Consider the following 18,450-nt stretch of genomic DNA (forward strand, 5'->3'; position numbering starts at 1 on the left):
CCCATCTGCACTTCCCAACAGGCATACCGGCGTATGGGACTAGTCCCATGCTGTCGCTGTAGCGCAACGTATCTCATTGAATTTCGTTCAGCTGCGATGCGGAGATGAGAGGCGCCGATTCAGAAAATACGTCGGTGACATCGGCGCAGTAAAACCCACCGGCGCACCCCAACTCGCTAACGCTCCCATCTCCTACTGCAGAGAGAACTTCCGGTTCCGGAAACATCGTACGTCACGGCTTGTTTTGCGGTCAAGAAAAAGTCGATATTTCATTAATTTTTTTGTGTAGAAGTTAATAAACCGAGACGAAAACGGATGCCTGTTCGGCATTCAGTGAACATTGACGGTTTATTGTAAAAGTTGTGTGGAAAAAGTAAAAAAGTCATTTCATGGTCCCTTTAAGACTTTACTCCATCCGGTCAAACCAGAAGAGAAAAGCTGGGAGGAGTTGGTGTCGGTTCTGAAAGGTCATTACGCTCCGAGGCCGATGGTGATAGCAGAGCGGTTTAAGTTTAACCGTCGCTACCAAAAGGAAGAGGAGACGGTAGCCACTTTTTCAGTGGAGCTGAAGAAGCTCGCGTCGACTTGCGAGTTCGGCAGTTTCTTGGATGATGCTTTGCGCGACAGGTTCGTCGCGGGATTAAAAGACAAGAAAACACAGTCCGACTTGTTGAAGAAGACGACGTTGACGTTTGGTGCCGCGTGTGACATTGCTAAAAGCATCGAGCTCGCACGCAAGGAAACCATCACGTTTCAGCCTACTGCAGGTCGTCATAGGTCGTCTAGCCAACGAGAAGAAGACGACGTGAACGCGGTTCGGCAACAGAAAAGGGAACCGTGGCGCAAGTCAAATAAGGGTCCACGAGCTTCCACGACTAAACAGACATCCGGGCATACGGGAGACACCACGTCTTCATGTTCCTACTGCGGACAGGTACACACTGGACAGCCCTGCAAGTACCGCAAGTACAAATGTCATGTCTGTAAAAAGGTCGGACACCTGGCAAAAGTTTGTAGGTTCAAAACAGACTCCGTTAAACACGTCGCAAGTGAGGGAGCTGATGATATGCAGCTTTACACAGTGTACGCGTGTGAAACGGGAAGGCGTAACTATGAAGTAGATGTTAAAGTAGCCGACAAGCTCGTAAGAATGCAGATAGACACTGGAGCGTCCGTGTCGGTAGTGCCAGAATCGTGGTGTGTGAAATACTGGGCAAACATTCCTAAGGAGCCATGCAACCTTAAATTGAGAACGTATGGGGGGAATTTTCTCACGGTGACTGGGAAGTTGTCAGTACCAGTCGAGCACAATGGACAGAGAAAGACACTTCCTCTTATTGTAGTTAAGGCACCAGGGGGCAACGTAACCCCGCTGCTTGGTCGAGACTGGCTAGAAGAGCTGAGGCTAGACTGGTCATGCGTAAACAGTGTAAGAGAAGAAAAGGAAGCAAGGCTCCTTGAGAAGTACGCTGAACTTTTTGGAGAAGGTGTGGGTTTGATAAAAGGACAACAGGTCAAACTGGTTTTGAAGGAACAAAGCACCCCTGTCTACTGCAAACCGCGACCTGTGCCCTATGCGCTAAGAGAAGCTGTGGAGCAGGAAATTCAATCATTAGTAACAAAAGGAATATTGGTACCAGTGTTGCAAAGTGAGTGGGCGACACCTTTGGTAGTGGTACCTAAACCAAACAAACAGGTCCGGTTGTGTGGAGATTACAAAGTGACCTTAAACCCAGTCTGTCGGACGGATCGCTACCCTCTCCCGCTCATGGAAGACTTGTTCGTTTTACTGAGTGGTTGTAAGTACTTTACCGTACTTGATCTGTCTACAGCCTACCAGCAGCTGGAATTGCATCCGGAGTCACAAGATTTGGTCACTGTGAACACACACCTTGGCTTGTTTAAGTCCACGAGATTGCCTTACGGCATCACTAGTGCTCCTGCAATTTTTCAGTCCGTCATGGACAAAGTACTGGAAGGGCTGAGAAATGTCGCGTGCTATCTAGACGATGTACTAATAGCGGGCGAAACTTATGAGGACTGCTACAAAAAGGTGGAAAGCGTGCTGGCACGGTTCAGCCAACAAGGCATCAGACTATAGAAAGAAAAATGTAGATTTTTTCAGACGTCTGTTCATTATTTGGGACATGTGATATATCAACATGGGGTTCGACCATCGGAAGAGAAAGTAAAGGCCATACGGGAGGCCCCATGCCCCAAAAATGAATCAGAACTGCGCGCCTACTTGGGCATGATTAACTTTTATGGCAAGTTTGTGCTGAACATGTCAACCGAGCTGAAGCCGTTGTATGACTTATTACAGAAGGGCACAAAATGGCGTTGGTCAAGGGCAGAAGACAACGCATTCAACAGAAGTAAGGCGTGGCTTACGCATGAAAACGTCTTAACGTTCTATGACCCAAAAAAGGAATTGGGGCTTGTATGTGACGCTTCAGCGTACGGAGTGGGAGCGGTTCTTTTTCACAGAGTTGGGAATGATGAGAAACCGATTGCTTATGCATCACGAACTCTGAGCAAGGCTGAAAAGGGTTACGCCCAAATTGAAAAAGAGGCCCTAGCAGTTGTTTTTGGGTTGAAAAAGTTTCACAAGTATCTGTATGGCAGAAATTTCAGCATCTATTCGGATCACCAGCCGTTGGCAGGGCTGTTAGGTCATGAAAAACAAATTCCGGCGATGTCAGCAGCCAGGATGCAGAGGTGGGCTCTCTTACTTGCTGCCTACAGTTACAAGTGGGTTTATCGGAAGGGTAGCCAGATTCAGAATGCTGATGCGCTGTCACGTCTGCCTTTGCCCAACGTGAACGATAGCTCAGACTACGTCAGTTTCTTTTCGGCGGTGGACGAAGTGCCATTGTCAGCTCGTGAAATTAGGAGAGAAACTGAAAAGGATAGTGTGATGAAAAGAGTGTTGTTTTTCACACTGAACGGATGGCCTTCACATGTGGATAATGAGGCATTGCAACCGTACTTTGTGCACCGTCACGAATTGTCGGTTGACCAAGGGTGTGTAACATGGGGAAATCGAGTGATCATTCCCGAAGTGTTTAGGGAAAAAGTGTTGTCCCTGTTGCACGAGGGACATCCAGGCACCACCAGAATGAAAATGCTATCACGTAGTCACGTGTGGTGGCCTTTGATAACATATGATGTCGAAAACACTGTCAAAAACTGTAGTACTTGTCAACTAACGCAGAACGCGCCACCACGTGTTCCATTATTAACGTGGGGTTGGCCAACTCGCAGATGGCAAAGGGTGCATCTTGATTTTGCATACCGGGATCAGAACTGGTTTTTGATTGTCGTAGATGCTCATTCAAAGTGGGTAGAGGTGTTTCTAATGAGTTCCACTACGACAAAATGTACTATCGAAAGATTGCGAAGTGTTTTCGCCGCGTTTGGACTACCAGAAGAGGTAGTGACAGACAATGGACCCCAGTTTGTGGCGACAGAGTTCGTAGAGTTTCTGTCGATGAATGGGGTACGCCACACGAAAAGTCCGCCGTACCATCCCGCCTCAAACGGAAGCGCGGAACGGTGTGTGCAAACCGTCAAGCGGGACCTCCTGAGGCAGGTAATCGACGAGCAACGGACGGGTGTATCGAAATCGATGCAACATCGAGTCGACCAGTTCCTGTTTGCATACAGAAACACCCCAACTGGTACGACCGACAGAACTCCAGCCGAGCTGTTTCTCTCTTGGAAGCCTAGGACCCGTCTGAGCTTCCTTCATCCTGAAATGGAGAGACGCATGAGAGATCGCCAGCAACAAATCAAGACAGCCGCCGACATGAGAAGAGGCTCTTGGCGAACTTTCGAAGAAGGCGACCAAGTCCTCGTCCGGGGATCACGTCCGACAGATCCTGCATGGTTGGTGGGACGTGTTATGAAGAAAGTAAGTGCATCAACCTACGTCGTGATAGTGCAAGATCAGCATCGGTATGTGCACGTGGATGATGTCCGTCCGAGACACTTCGAAGATTCGTCTGCACAGAGAAGAAATGTCGACACTCCGGCTGCAACACCACGAAGGGCGTCCGGTGGTTCTCGAGACAACATGACAGAGCCTGCTGCCCTCGATATGGAGCCTGTTTCCGAGACAGCGGTACCGACCACACCAGTGCTTCGAAGTAGCATACGACAACGTAGGCCACCGGAGAGGTATTCTTGTGTGAGTCAGCCAAAACATTGATGGGGAAGGAGTGTTGTGTTTGAGTATTGTTTCAATAAATAGCGCGAGGCGGCGGGCAAAGAAGTGAGCGCGCGCCTGGGATGTGCGAGACGAGACGAATGCACGGGACATTAAAACCGTTTGGCTCTGGAAGCTACATCGGCTGCACCTCGTCCTGTCTCTTGTCGTAAGCACCGTGGTCGTAAGCCACAACACTAAGAACTAAGAATAAACGTAATATTGAGACATCAAAGTATAATTGAAGAACAGCCATTTAATTTAACATTAACTTGATGGCCGTAGAACACATAGAAAAAAGTTTATAAACCGTCAAAGATTCAACAAAGCGGCATCCATAGTGGCCTAAAGCCACTGTCACGCTGCTCACCCATCATACATAGAACACGATGACGGGCTTATCTGCGGGCACGCCTCAAGCATGTTGGAAGCATGTTTGCTCCATACAGTGATCATGTCTGGAGGCAGTTGTTGTATGAGCAATGTGACCGTCATACGAGGAGGAAACACGTACGCGTCACTGTTTGCAGGGTCTTCTTCGCATGATGCAGTGCGACCGCGACTGTAGGCTTCTACAAGCCAAGCTTGTCTTTCCTCAATGATGAGACGTCGCCACCATCGACAATAAGTAAGAAAAAAAAGAAGGTTACGGCAATCAAATACAAAATTATCACTATCTATCGGTTTTAGTGGCTGACCTTAAAAAAAAAAAAGAAAAAAAGAATACTGACAGCATTTTTTTTTCTTTTGCCGTTACGTCATAAAAAATGGTGTTGCCTAGTGACGTCATTCCTTTCTGAGAAATTTCCGTACGGGGGAGCCTGTCCTGTAATTCTTATGTGGGTAAAGGCTATAGGAACTTCAGAACTTTGGAACAAACTCTGTGTCGTCCACGTTATTTCCTCGAAATGTGCTTAGTCATCCATTATGATGATAATGCAATTAATGCAAAGGTGCGAGTGAGCTGGATAGGGATAACGAAAATAATCCCCGGAGAAAGGAAACCAGGAGGACAAAGGACAACCACAAATTTCCAAACACAGCGAGGTGACTGGTGCTCCACCGGAAACGGAGATTTCCCTAGTTCGTTGCCAAGACCAGGGGGATTTTTCAGTCGCGCTCCAATCTGTGTTTGGAGATTTATGTTTGTCGTTTGTCCACGTTGTTCCCCTTCTCCAGGGATTATTATCGTTAATCATACGTGTTTTTTTTTATTACTTGTAAGAGACAGTATCAAGTATCGCAGTATCAAGAGACTAACTAAGGAGGGCCTGTTTGTTGATTTTGGTGCCCTCGGCGTGCGATCGAGTCGTCTCTTCTGAAGTTTTTTGTCAGAGTTAGCTGCATGCTTGGCGATTGACCAAGTCCGACTTCTCTGTATATTAAAAACCTGAAACAGGTGCCTAAAAAAAATAGACACGAAGCAAAAAGGAAACACCCGAAAATCACTTCAGGCACTTGTTCTCCATAAACGAGCCACACGATGAAATTGAAACGCACGTAAAAGCGCAAATATGTTTTTTTCTTACTATTTCTAAAATACGTTTCACAGTATCAAGATACTTTAATTAAGGAAACTTGTTTGTTAATTCTTGGCGCCCTTGGCGTGCTATCGAGTCGTCTGATCTTCCGACGTTTGTGGTCAGAGCTCGCAGCTTGGTTGTCGACCCAAGCCTGTCTTCGCTGCATATTAAAAACCTAAAACGCATGCTCGAAATTTTTTTTTTTTAAATGACAATCACGTGCCACAAATCGAAATGCACGAAAAAACGTTTCACGCGTTGATTCTCCATAAACGATCCAGACAAGAAAATTGAAATCTACTGATATCGCAAATATGGTTTCGTACGGTGAATACCCGTGCACCTGCTGCTCGTTCGTTCCTTTATTCGTTTCTTTTTCGAAATATAGTGTTTAACTATTTTCGCATGTTAAGATTCTCGTCCGATTTTCGGCTCGCGTTTAATTGTTCGGACATGTGTACCTTTGACCTTTGTCGAACCGCTGGATGCGTGAATATCCTAGGCTGCCGCGCTTGCGCTAGAATGCAGAGCCAGTGATGAAAGGTCGTTATAAAGCTATCGTTTCTTATTTACAGAAAAAAACTGATTAATGTATCAAAAGCCAAAATGACTCCCAGCAAAAAAAAACAAAAAAACATGAAAGTACGCCGATTGCAAGCAACGGTATTTCGTTGGGTAGCCAAGCTACATGCTACACCGGAAGTCCACCATAATCTAGGGACAAAGATGATTGCGCCGTGAACAAAGTCTGCGGCCTATAAACCAAATTCAGTTTATAGTGATCCTTTTTTTCTCCTACAATATCATTCCGCGGCGGAGATTGATGGCCGTTTGTATTCAATCAAATATTTTCTTTAGTCACACTTCAACTCAGTCACAGCGTTAGTACTTTTAGTTTTAATGAAAACATCAGGGGTGTGCCGCCGAATAAAGAATGTTCCCAAAATACCTTCTGAACACTGCATGTGTGGAAGGTCCGACCGTAGGGATTTTAGCCGAATTAAAGTGCCGCGTATTGATTGATGCGGGAAGTGAATCGGTCGCTCTTAACAGGCGTGCGATTTCCATCCCAAATAGGCTTGCCGTGTACGCTTTCAAGTAAGTGGGACAACCGCGCGATTAGCGCGGCGGTTGTTTCTTCATTTAGATGCGCATAAATCATGACAGAGGAAGCGTACCTTTTCCTACATAGACGCTTAATTGCTGCATAAAAAAACTTTAGCGGCGATTCAGTCTTCCTTTTCCCAGCGCAATGGCTTAAGCTTATGTGCTTTATAAAAATGTCTGTTTGTAGTTCGCGCGAAAGGCCTTTGCGTTACTTTAACGGGAGCTCCGTGTTGTCACTTTAAGCGTAAATTTAGCACTCGCCAGCAGCGCCCGCGATCCACAGCTCACAGCGTACGATCTTTTTTTGGATGAGTGAATGGATGCATTCTTACGGCTGAGCTCCCTGCGGGCCGTGAAGGCTGCGACTATTCAACACGGGTCACATCCCGAACGGGCGTCGTGTGCCGTGTTGTGTTGTTGCCCTATAATAGACCATATCTGCGCGCAAAATCCCATTGTTGTCAGTTTCAAAAACGCAGCGTCGCGGGGGTCGGCAAGTTCATCGCACGACGACTATTCGTCTCAGCGCGACAGAAACACGTCGAGAAACAGAAAGTGTCCAAATTGATTTTAGTCGGCACCGAGAGTCACCGAGATGGCGAAATCTCGGTCCAGGCTGATCTCGGGGACCGTGAAGGCCACCCTCTGGCGCGTCTCATCGCATGGGCAGTCGATTCGGACCGCTCTCGCTTTCTTCTTCACGGTTTTCGCAGTGCTCCTAAAGCGCATTCGGTGTGGTTTCTTCTTTCGTTAGTTCACTTCGTCTCCCCGTTTCTTTCTGTCTCCGTCTCGCCTAACATGTAGCCCAACGAAGGCTACAAGCACGAGCTCCTTGCTTTTGGAGGTTGGGAGGCCCATGAACTCTCGTGCAGCGAGAGCTCGCGCCTCAAAGGAAAAAAAAAAATTATCTGCACGGATCTGCGCGGAGGTTACGACGATACGCGCTTCAAATATACGGTAGTAGTTTGCATAGTGTGAGATTGGTAGGACTGCTAAATAAGTACCTGCCATTACAATACTGCAGATCGAAACCATCGACAAAAGGCGGGAACTGAATCCGTGAGGTCTGCAGGCGGGTCATGTATACTGTTATCGAGCTGCGTCAAAAGAAAATGTAGGTGTCAGCGGCAATATGTTTGCAGTATTACCTGAGAAACGGAAACTTAATTTTTACGTTTTTTTTAAATTTATTGGAAGGATAAATTTTTTTTATGTGTATATGTTTTTGTCGCAACTTACGTCGGTCATGCGGTGCACGCACATGAAATGCGAACTGTTGAAGAGATGTAGACGGTGGACCGTGTTGGTTTCTAATTTACGATAACGAAAGAGGTACAGGAAAGACAAACAGACAACACAGGCTTTTCAAAGCCTGTGATGTCTGTCTGTCTTCCATGTCCCTCTTTCGTTATCCTAAAATGTTGACGAAAGATTCGAGTGCACTATATATGGGGCGACTCACAAATAAGAACATCGTGAACCCCTCGACCTTGGGTTTCTGGACGTTGAATACCAACATTCTTTTTCAAAATAATAATATTATGATTTTATTTCCATTTCAAATAAATGGGTCAAGAAGGAAGTGGAAGCTCCTCCCACCTCTCTCCACTTTACCACAGTGAACTTTGGAGAGAATGTCACTTCCTCTCCAGCGTCCGCTCTGCTATAGTGGAAAGAGATGGGAGGAGCTTCCTCGTCTTTCTTGACCTGTCACCGACTATAGACGGTTTGACGAGGTCTCAACTCCAATGCGCTTCGCAGCAGCAGCGTGACTGGGACGTTCAAGCGAAGTACACATAACTTACTACTCAACACAACACAAAAAAAAAGGTGTATATATATATATACATAAGAGAAACAATGTAAATAACAAGGATTTGCACTAAAAATAATTCGAACACGTTACTGTTTAATAGTCAAAGCATTGTATCCTAAATGAAATAGGTATGCATTATGTCTCTTAATTTTCGAAGACTCGTGATCCCAAATTAATGTCATGAGAATGCAACACGTAATTGTTTAGAAGTCTCGGGATTTGGTAAGTCAACATTTTTTTACTGGTGTTCAATCGAAACCTTGGTTGGTACTTCCTAATAGTCAGGCTTTCTAATTTAACAGGTCACGAAATGTCGCTGCGCAGATTACCAAGTCCTTTCAAGGATGATACATTACATTGCTGTCCTTTTTTAAGTCTCATGGATTGCTTGTAAGGTTATGAATACTGAGTACATTGCAAGTTTTGAATAGGTTTCCTTATGCGACAGATACAGTGAATTTGAAATTCACTGAATTACGCAGCATAATTGCAAATGCATCGTATAACGCCTTCGATCCGTGAGGGTACTTAAATAAATAAATAAATAAATAAACGATTTAGTCATACAAAATATTGTGAGAGGGAAGGTAATTTGATGTCATTTATAGCTGTCTCTTTCATTATCCCTGTGCCTGTTTCTCTTGATGCTTCTTCTGTTTGTTATATCTTACTATCTCTCATTCTATCTTTCATTGCATCGGTTGCTCTCACACGCTGTCTCGTAATGTCTCACTATATCTCTTTCTATCTCTCACTGAGTCCCCCGACCCAGATTACTCAGGCCAAGAGGGTAACTTTCTGTAATTAATTCGTTCACTTACTAATTACTTCTCTCTTAAACTCTTTATCTCTCTCTCGTTTACTTTCTCTTCCTCCCTTTTCTTGTTTCCGTAGCGTATTCCTACAGAAGGTCGCGAATTAAAAACCAGGCGAGCGAGCTGTGCGAGTGTCCGCGGGCCTGACCAGCTGCACCACAAAGGTATCAGTCTAGATTGCGGGACACTTAACCGGACTCCCGACCGGTGCAATGAGTTAATCTTCTTAGCGCCCTCCCACTGGGCGCCGCCGTATCGTACGACCTCCGCAGTAGTAATGCTTGTTTTTATCGCCATAACTCCTTCTTGGGTTTATTGTCTTTCTCCCCTATTCTGCACAGCAACACGTGGCGTTTTTGTTTCATTGTTTAGGCCGGATTAATTGAGGGCAAACAACCGCTGTTCAAACAAACGAGTCTTTTATTTTGTTTTTGTTATTTAGTGTGGTAGTTGCGGCAGCATTAAGTGGTACTTTTCTTTGTAAGTGAAACCTGGGTTCTCGTGTTTCCCACCGAAAGCTTTTTTTTTTAATAAACGATCCAATACGGCGTTTAATTAATTTAATTTTAAGTTTCCCGTCGCGACGATTGCCCTCATATATTGTGCCTGGGCAGCCACATTTATAAACATGCTATAATCACAGTTATGTGCACGAGAAGTCAAATTCGAGAAAGGCGAAGAATCTCACAAACTTTTGGTAGCATCTACAGCACATTTTCTTTAGTTACATGTTGCGAACGAGCGACGAATTGAGCCCGGCCTGCCTTCGCTCTTCTCTGGGTACGGCGTCAGAACGCATGTTACGCCGAGCGCAAAGCTCGCTTTGGCCGACAGCACGTTGGTCGCATTTTTGCTTTGCGGAGTCTTCTAGGCAACATAAATCAGATTCAAAGCCTGCAGTCGAGTCTCTCGGGAATATCCTATTCGCATTTCCTCCTAAAGTGTGTAAACACGTGCCCGTGGAAAAAAGCTTCGCGGAATATTTTCTCATTCCGGGCTTCCGTTTCGTATAAAGCGCCCGTGTAATAAACAGTGCCGAAAACAAAACTTGGCATTTCGGAGAACTTCCAGGCTCTGATGAGACCGTGTCGTTCGTGTGTGTCTTAACCGCGAGGCTATTAGTCTTGTCGGGGGAGGGAGGACCGCTGGGAGCCCAGTTTGTCGGCGCGCTTGCTAGGCGCGCTGTGTTCTCTGTAGTCCTGTGACAAATTGTCGACGGAAGGCAAGGCACCGCTGTCCTGGTCAGCACGGGTGGTTGTGCGTTCGCCGGCCGGCCACGACAGAGCTCTCTCTTCCGGGAACGCCCACTGTTGGTGACCAAGACAGCGCCGACAGCGCCTAAGATATCGATGACGCCTTTGTAGAGCCCACGACATCTCAAGACCCCGCTCGCTCTGCTTGTCTTGGAAGATAAGCACTGCTGGCGCTCGGCAAGGGCAGAGAAAGTGAACGCACTTCTCTCGCCCACGTTGTTGGAATGTTCACAGTCAAATCACCTCCTTAGTGTGCCTAGATTACAGAGTGTTTCCATCTACTCGGTCGGTATCGCGTATCAATAGTAATTCATTTGCCTTATCACTTGATTTATGGACCGCGTTTGCGATTCGAGCTGCGTGGAGTTGACGAACGTGTTGGTCGTCTTCAAACCTCCCTGCCTCCATGCCCGCTTTCCTCCTCGCGACAACGCGCCGCGCGCGCACCGCCATTAAATTTTAAACGTTCTCCGTGGTTTGAGCTGGCCCCTCTCTTAAATCGAGGCTCTCTATACTCGTATTCACCTCAAAAACCGTAGCCAAAAAAAAAAAAAAATAAATAAATAAAAATAAATAAATAAATAAAAGTCCGGTTTCTTGTTGAGCGTTATCATATCCTCTCATATACTCAGAAAGCTGGCAGATCGCCACGAGAAGCGGCCGCCCAAATGGAAAAGGTGAAGCGGCAGACAACGGATGAGAGAAGAGTCACGTGACTGGCGCCCCGCTGCGGCGAGACGCCGTAACACACTTTTCCCGAGCGAACAAGTGTGTTTCGGGTCCTCGCCGCTGCAGAACCTGTGCGCTGACGTCCAGGTTCCCCGAGAAATGGCTCTTTGATGCTCTGGGCTACCAAATCCTCGCGCTCAAAATCTGCCACCGGGCACTCTATGGCTCCGTCGTCGAGCTGCCAGGCTTTGTGAGTATAGAGGAGGCTATAGCATTACTGATTTTCTCTTTTTTTTTGTCAGATAATTCAGATATATTTAGGTGCATTTTAGATTATCTATATGTTATCTTATCAGGTCGCGCACGTGTTTCAAACGCCAAAAGCATTGTTTCTTTCCGCGGCAAGCAAATATTTTAAAAACTAATTGGCGTAGTGCACAAACAGTGCGGAAATCACGTTTTTTTTCTCCTAATGTTTCGTTTTGTTATTTGTCAGAGCACGGTGGCATCGTGCCATTGTATCGTTTTTTGACGTTTTTTATGCTCCATATACTTCATGCGCTCAAAATTCAATCGTAAAATTCAATCGTCGCCCTTTGAAAATGGCGACAACGGGAAGCAAGGGCAGGGGAGAGAAGGTGTACGCATGCGCGGAGGCTTACTGAAAAAAAAAAAAAGGCCCATTTGTTTTTCTTATTTGAAAGGGCTCGTACACCTACATTGGGAGTGATTCGTCACCCTTCATCGCCGTAACAATAACGCAGCATCACCGCGAACAATATACCGCTAACGAACGGTCTTAACGCGGGAGGAAAGCTCGATTAGGCTGGAGATTGATGGAACGGATCTTGGTCTCCAACAAATGTCAACTTACAAATGTATAGAGCGCGAGAACTAATTCGGAGAGGGACAAGGAGCCACGTGGATGAAGAGGGAGTGAGAATCGTCCGATTGTCGTGGAATGATCTTTCGGTTGATTCTGTTCCCGTGGCGAAGCTAGGCGAAGCGTAGCGTGGACAATCGCGTAATAAATGATCAACACATTAAGATGGAGAGTCCCAGGATTGACTGGATTTTCGGGCGGAATTGGAAGAAGGGTGTATGCTTTGTGCCACGCCAGCCAGAGCTGAGCGGGAATGACAATAAAAGCTCACAAATTTTGAATTGTCACGCATGAAAGCTCTAAATAGCCTCGCACTCCGAATAAACTGCTTACGGTCATATGTTTTTTTTTTCTTCTTTATTTGTATGGACCGTTTAAAAGTAACGAGTTCTAGAATGTTTAAGATAGCGACGCAAATGAAAAAGCTTACTTTGCGAAGTCCATCTAACGATTTCTTCATAATAACAAAATTCACTCTCCTGTTTGAATTACGTCAAAATGTCTTATATGCGCTTGCTTATTTATTTATTTATTTATTCTTTCGCTAAGCTCCCTGTTTTTGGTGTGCGACCGCTCTTCGAAATAACCGGCGGTATCGACACAGTATGTAAACGTAATTTTCCAAATAAACTTTTTACGTGTTTTTGCAGCAAGTGTGCTTCTTCTTTTTACGTGCATACACTGGGCCATTTTTTTACTGTCTAAGAAAAACAAAATCAGTGCAGGCTTCGGAAGGTATGCGCGTCATCAGATCGCTGTCATCAGCACAAAGAGGAAGACTGGGTTGATGTCGTTCATTGCCACTTAACAAGGTATACGCTTCCGCTTTATGACACTTCAGCATCTTTGGCGGCCTAAAATGATTGCTTCCGGACATTTAAAGCTTCACCTGGAATCGTACGAAACGCTTTTTCGCGCTCCCGGGATGTTAAAACACGCAGCGACAAATCAAGACGACATCTTCGTATGCTTAACCTTAGAAAGCTGCATTTTCAATTTTTTTTTTTTTTTCTGTCGGCCGATTGCGCGCACTTCGCACTAAGCACAAACATGGCGGCGCCCTGAGGAACATCGGGCAATGAAGTGCAGATAAGCATACCTTATTTCGTGACTGTGAATATGTGTATGTGTGAGGGGGAACTACGCAGAGACGTTTGACACCTGGGCGGATGTTGGGACGCATTGCGCTTAGAGGGCAATGTACAATAAAAGAACTTGTTGTTGGGCTAGTTGGTGTTGACTGTATTGAACCATGGTTAAAAGCGCTAAAAAAAAAGACGTACACAAGATAGAAGACAAACACGGACGCTACTCACAACTATATTGGGAAAGGAAGATAGAAGTACGTATATATAGTAGATCTGATACACCCATCGTCACCCAGGTTACTCATGCGCGAGATACAAGAGCATAAACCCGTTTACATGTATTTATCGAAAAAACGAATCTCAGCATTATACAATGCTATGTTATACAATGCATTATACAATGCTACTTCCATCTTCCTTTCCCAATAAGTTGTGACTAGCGCCCGTGTTTGTCTTGTATCTTGTGTACGTCCTTTTTAGCGCTTTTAACCATGGTTCAATACAATGTACAATAAGTTGGTCGTATATACACTCCGTGCGGGAACTATAGGGGGCGCTTTGAAAAACGCGCGCAGTGCCGCTGGCGGAGGAGCTGGCGTTCGACAGTGAGGCGCGCTCAGCAGCCTGCGGCGCCTTTTCGCGTGCGAAGCTGTGGCGGCGGAAGCGCGCACGGACGGAACTTTTGCTTTTTGAGCCGATAAGTTGAGGGTAGCGTTACATGAGTGCTGGGGCAGATTGAAGAAGGGCATTTAGCTGTTCTCCGCTTCTTATATATTGAGTTTGAGTCGTTTTTAGGGGTAATTTCTTTAGTTGCGCGGTCGAAAAAGGGGTTTGAGCAATTTTCCGAAAAGCAAGACGGCCGCCACCATAATCGCTCTCAGTGGGAAATTTGTTTCGCTCGTCGCTGTAAATGTAGGACTGCTGGGACGATGATATTTGGAGGCGAGTGAGATGTTCGCTATGTTTGTGCGCTAAGTGGGCCAAGTTTTTTTAAGATAGTAAGTGTGAAAGTTATGGTTCGAACGAATAAAGGAATAAAGCTGTCTGGAATATCCAATATTGAACCCAAAATACTGTGTTATAACCGGGCTGTGCGAAGTGCAGATTTGGACACACAGGTTCTTCGACATGACCGTAACTTGACAAAACAGTTATAATACCAAAAAGAGGTGGCCTAGGGAAACCAGGTGGACATTTGGTTTGGGCGGCGTAACTGAATGGGAAACGGTCTTGACCGTGGAAGGGCTCTCAAGAGAATACCATGCGTCGTGGGAGATGAGGACTTTACAGGTAGGAAGGGACTAAGTGCACTGTACTTCCAATGGAAACAACTTTACGAAAGGTGGCTTCAAAGCCGAGAAAACCAAGTTGCCGGCCAACACACGGTTTGACTGTCAAAGGCTTTTGCGGTCAGCTGTTGTGAAGTAATCTGGTTGTGCGAGGTGCTGATTTTCGGCACACAGGTTCTTTGGCAACCGTAATGCCCGTGTCCCACTAGAGCGACAGACAGAAACAAACGACAACGACAAGCCTCAAACCAGAGTCTTTCGCGATTTGAGAGGCTTTGTAGAATGAAGGAGGCTATGCTCCAACACGAGCATTATGCACGCGAGGGTATCTTTGGCAAACTTGCAATCGCTCGTGCTTACTTCACGAGCACCGAACGACTACACCCCTGCCAAAGGTACCATCGCGAGCATGCTGCATGGGTTTGAGGCTTGTGGCTGTCTTTTGTCTCTGTCTGTCGCTCTAGTGGGACACCGGCATAACTTGACAAAACATTTATTATACCTGAAAGAGGTGGCATAGTTTAACCAGGTGGAAACATTTTTGGGCGGCGTAACTAAATGGGAACCGGTTTTGACCGTCAAAGGCTGTCAAGAGTATACCACTCATCATGGCCGGGAGGTGCACACTTTACAGGTAGGAACAGTGCTTAAAGTCCACGTACATTGAGGGAGGTCCGTACAAGAAGGTAGGGGAAAGGGGGGGGGGGGGGTTGATGAGATGTAATAGATACACATAAAATAAACCCCACTGCTGACTCTGTCCACGCTGTACCTCGAACCCTCAACCCCAAATGTCACATCCCTGAAAACAAGCTGTCTTATGGCAAGATATGATTTTGATTTCACTAATGCTGGGGCCGTAGAGGAGGGTCTCAGACCATCCGTTAAAATCAGTGGGGGGGGGGGGGGGGGGGGTTGAGACCCATTGAGACCCCCCAAACTGTAAGCCCCGGGTAGGAGGGGACCAGTGGACGGTACTTCCAGTTCGAATAACTTTGCGATAAATGGCTCTAAAGCCGAGAACAAAAATTGTTTTCTACAAGACTCGGGGTGTTAGCGTTTCCACATCCAAAAGGAGGCTGATCAAAAAAGAAAGCACACCACATAAACTTTCATACTCAAACATTAATTGTCCAGTGATTCCAAGTTTCATTGTAGTTTTCCTTGGATTTGGTCAATTTTTGTACCGTCCGAATCTTTCTTCATGAAGTACAGACCGCGTGCCCTACTGGTCCGGAAAAATCATCGACACGTACAATAGGGACGAAACGTCTTTCGAGGGCATTCCTTCAACGAAATTCGCACTGCATACCCGCGAGTGTGGGATGGCATTTCAGCTTGAGCTGAGATATGTATGCGTTACTGGTACGAAAACAAACGTAGAGCGCAAAGCGGCAGTGTAGAATATGTCAGCCATGCCGACACAGTGGCAGACATGATCGGGAGACCAAATTTATCGCGTCGTACGGCACGGGTCCATCGTTGTCGCTGTCCCACAAAACATCGGCGAGGTGAAAAGCTGTGAAACTTCGTCCCCACGAGATACTACGCATAAGTATTGGAGCACTTAACGACGCAGCAGTTCATGCTGTTAACCCAGCGCAACCGCACCGCTCCGACTTCAATGCGTACCAATGTACGCGGCGTGGTTTCGTTTCGCCGGAGCTCTCACTGCCTACCCTCAGTAACGGCCGCGCGGCGGCGCGGCGGTCGCGTCGCACGGAGTGTATATTGCTGTTACAGTTTTGTCACTAAGGGTCCTCGAGCACACCGGACCGGTTGTCCCCGTATTTCACGGTTGTGAACTGAAGTTCAGGAAAAGCGAAAACTGCGTCGAGGGACTACCCATAGGACGCTTCGGTTGCGAAACAACATTTCCGCGCGAATGCTCTGCGCGGATCCGTGGACACGTATTTAGAAGCAAATCCGACTTCCGGCATCGCTATATGTGCGTGGCAGGCAGCACCCATTTGCGCCACTGTTTCCTTCCCTGCGAGTCATTGCCGCAGGACACTCTCCTGCCCGTGCGTGAGGTGCCGTGGGATCTCGATTGTTTTGGTCCCCTCCCAAGGAGCGACCGGTTTTCGGCGTCTCGAGTCTGGAACGGAAGCGCGAAAACCCAAACGAAAATTGCGCGTGATTTCGAACATGGAAAAATAGTTACACATTGTTTTTGGACGACGTACCAGGCGGGGGTATTTATCTTCCAGGCATTGAAGCCGCATACGCAATTTACGAGCAATAAATAAATAAATATATATATATATATATATATATATATATATATATATATATATATATATATATATATATATATATATATATATATTGTAATCTAAAATATCGTGAAACGATTTTCGCACGTTACAAATTTCGCGCAATCCGCGGTGTTCACAGACGTTCCACGTCTCTCTATTCATAATGACAACCCGAATTAAAGCCAGTTGCTTTCATTCGTTTTTTGTGGGCCAAATGTCTCGCATTTCATACGATCTTTGGATCAGCATAACTATGTGTTGTCGTTGCCGTCGCTGTTTTTACAACTTGACGTCTGCACGATAGCGTCAGGTTTGATTCGACATATATTTTTACTTTATTTCTTGTAAATATTATTTTGTCACTCCTCGGGTACTTTTTACTCTCTGTGTTCAGAAGTGCGAGCGGAGCGCCTCGTTTTTGATTGACTTCGGGGCTTGACCAAGACACCAAGTTCTCTTCGCAAAGCAATGAAGCTCGAAGAGGTTTCTCGAGCTCTACCTCACAACTGGTGCCCAACGTTTACACCATCCGATCGACTGCCGGTGTCACCGGAACTCTCGCAGGACATTGAACAATAGTCACGCGCCCGATCCAACCCTCCGCGCCCCCACAACCCTGCACTGAACTCCATTGGAACTACAGGACGCCCCTGGTGACACCCCAACCCTGCGTGTTGCCGACGTCCAGAGAACCCCAACCCCAGCAGCTCTGCGGTGAAGCCCCCGTCCTCTAATTCACGGGGAAGTCATCATCTACTGCAGGCACGCAGTCCCGCAACCGTTAGTGCCACGTTGTCCCCGGACGGACGACGACCGTTCAGTCATCCGGTGCGGTCTGTCTCCTCCTTCCCGCTCCAGGAACACACGAACCTGATGACCAGCCTCCCCCAACCCCCGGAGATTCCTTTCCACCCGCGTCTTATAAATTACACCGACCGTCAAGAAGCGGCGTGCGCGCCCACCCCTACCCAACCGTCCCAATCCTGTTCCCGCCTTTTCCCATTAGAGAGGTCCGTCCGCTTTCTCCCTTCCCCGCCAGGGGACGGCATATTATGCACGTCTTTGCTCTGACCACTGCTCTAAGGCTGCAAAGACTGGAACGATAGCACTGCCGATTTGGAACTCCTAGGGTCGTGGTGAAATAGTTCAGCTATACACCTTTCCAAAACATATAAGTCAGGCAAAAAAAAAAAAAAAAAAAGTCGAGTCATCGGGTTGTGGACGCAAGCTTGGCGTCTGACCTTCTGTAATAGAGAGTTACTGCGCTTGTTCAGAACCAGTCCCACAACCCAGAAGTGGACGCAAATGGCGGTACGCAGAAGGCGATTTTTGGAATGGTCTTTAGCTGGAGATTGGAGTGACGTGACTTATTCCCGGCGATTGATCGGTACATGCGGAAATGACGCATTTTGTTCGTGACACCTGACTGGGCACAGCTGGTTCGTATAATATTGGCTGCAGTTCGGCGACGTGGTGGAGGCGGCGCTAAGGTCAGTCAGTCAGGATGTCAGTTCTTGTCCCCCCTTCGCGTCGTTTCGTGGT

At 46.6% G+C, this 18,450-nt stretch overlaps 2 protein-coding genes across 7 annotated transcripts in view; both read left to right on the forward strand.

The window, feature by feature from the left end:
- Positions 1–18,450, forward strand: part of LOC8041312 (rap guanine nucleotide exchange factor) — a 397,988-nt gene that overhangs the window by 138,606 nt on the left and 240,932 nt on the right. The window lies entirely within an intron of this gene.
- LOC115324977 (uncharacterized protein K02A2.6-like) lies at positions 2,220–4,261 on the forward strand. Its single transcript, XM_029985674.4, has one exon. The coding sequence runs from the start codon at positions 2,252–2,254 to the stop codon at positions 4,208–4,210; it is 1,959 nt and encodes a 652-aa protein (XP_029841534.3). The 5' UTR covers positions 2,220–2,251; the 3' UTR covers positions 4,211–4,261.

This window comes from Ixodes scapularis, unplaced genomic scaffold, assembly GCF_016920785.2.
Source record: "Ixodes scapularis isolate PalLabHiFi unplaced genomic scaffold, ASM1692078v2 PGA_scaffold3__209_contigs__length_174095766, whole genome shotgun sequence".
Classification (NCBI taxonomy): Eukaryota; Metazoa; Arthropoda; class Arachnida; order Ixodida; family Ixodidae; genus Ixodes; species Ixodes scapularis.

Bases quoted from the DNA above. Each gene is read 5' to 3' on its own strand.
- LOC115324977 (XM_029985674.4), top strand. From the start codon at position 2,252: ATGATTAACTTTTATGGCAAGTTTGTGCTGAACATGTCAACCGAGCTG.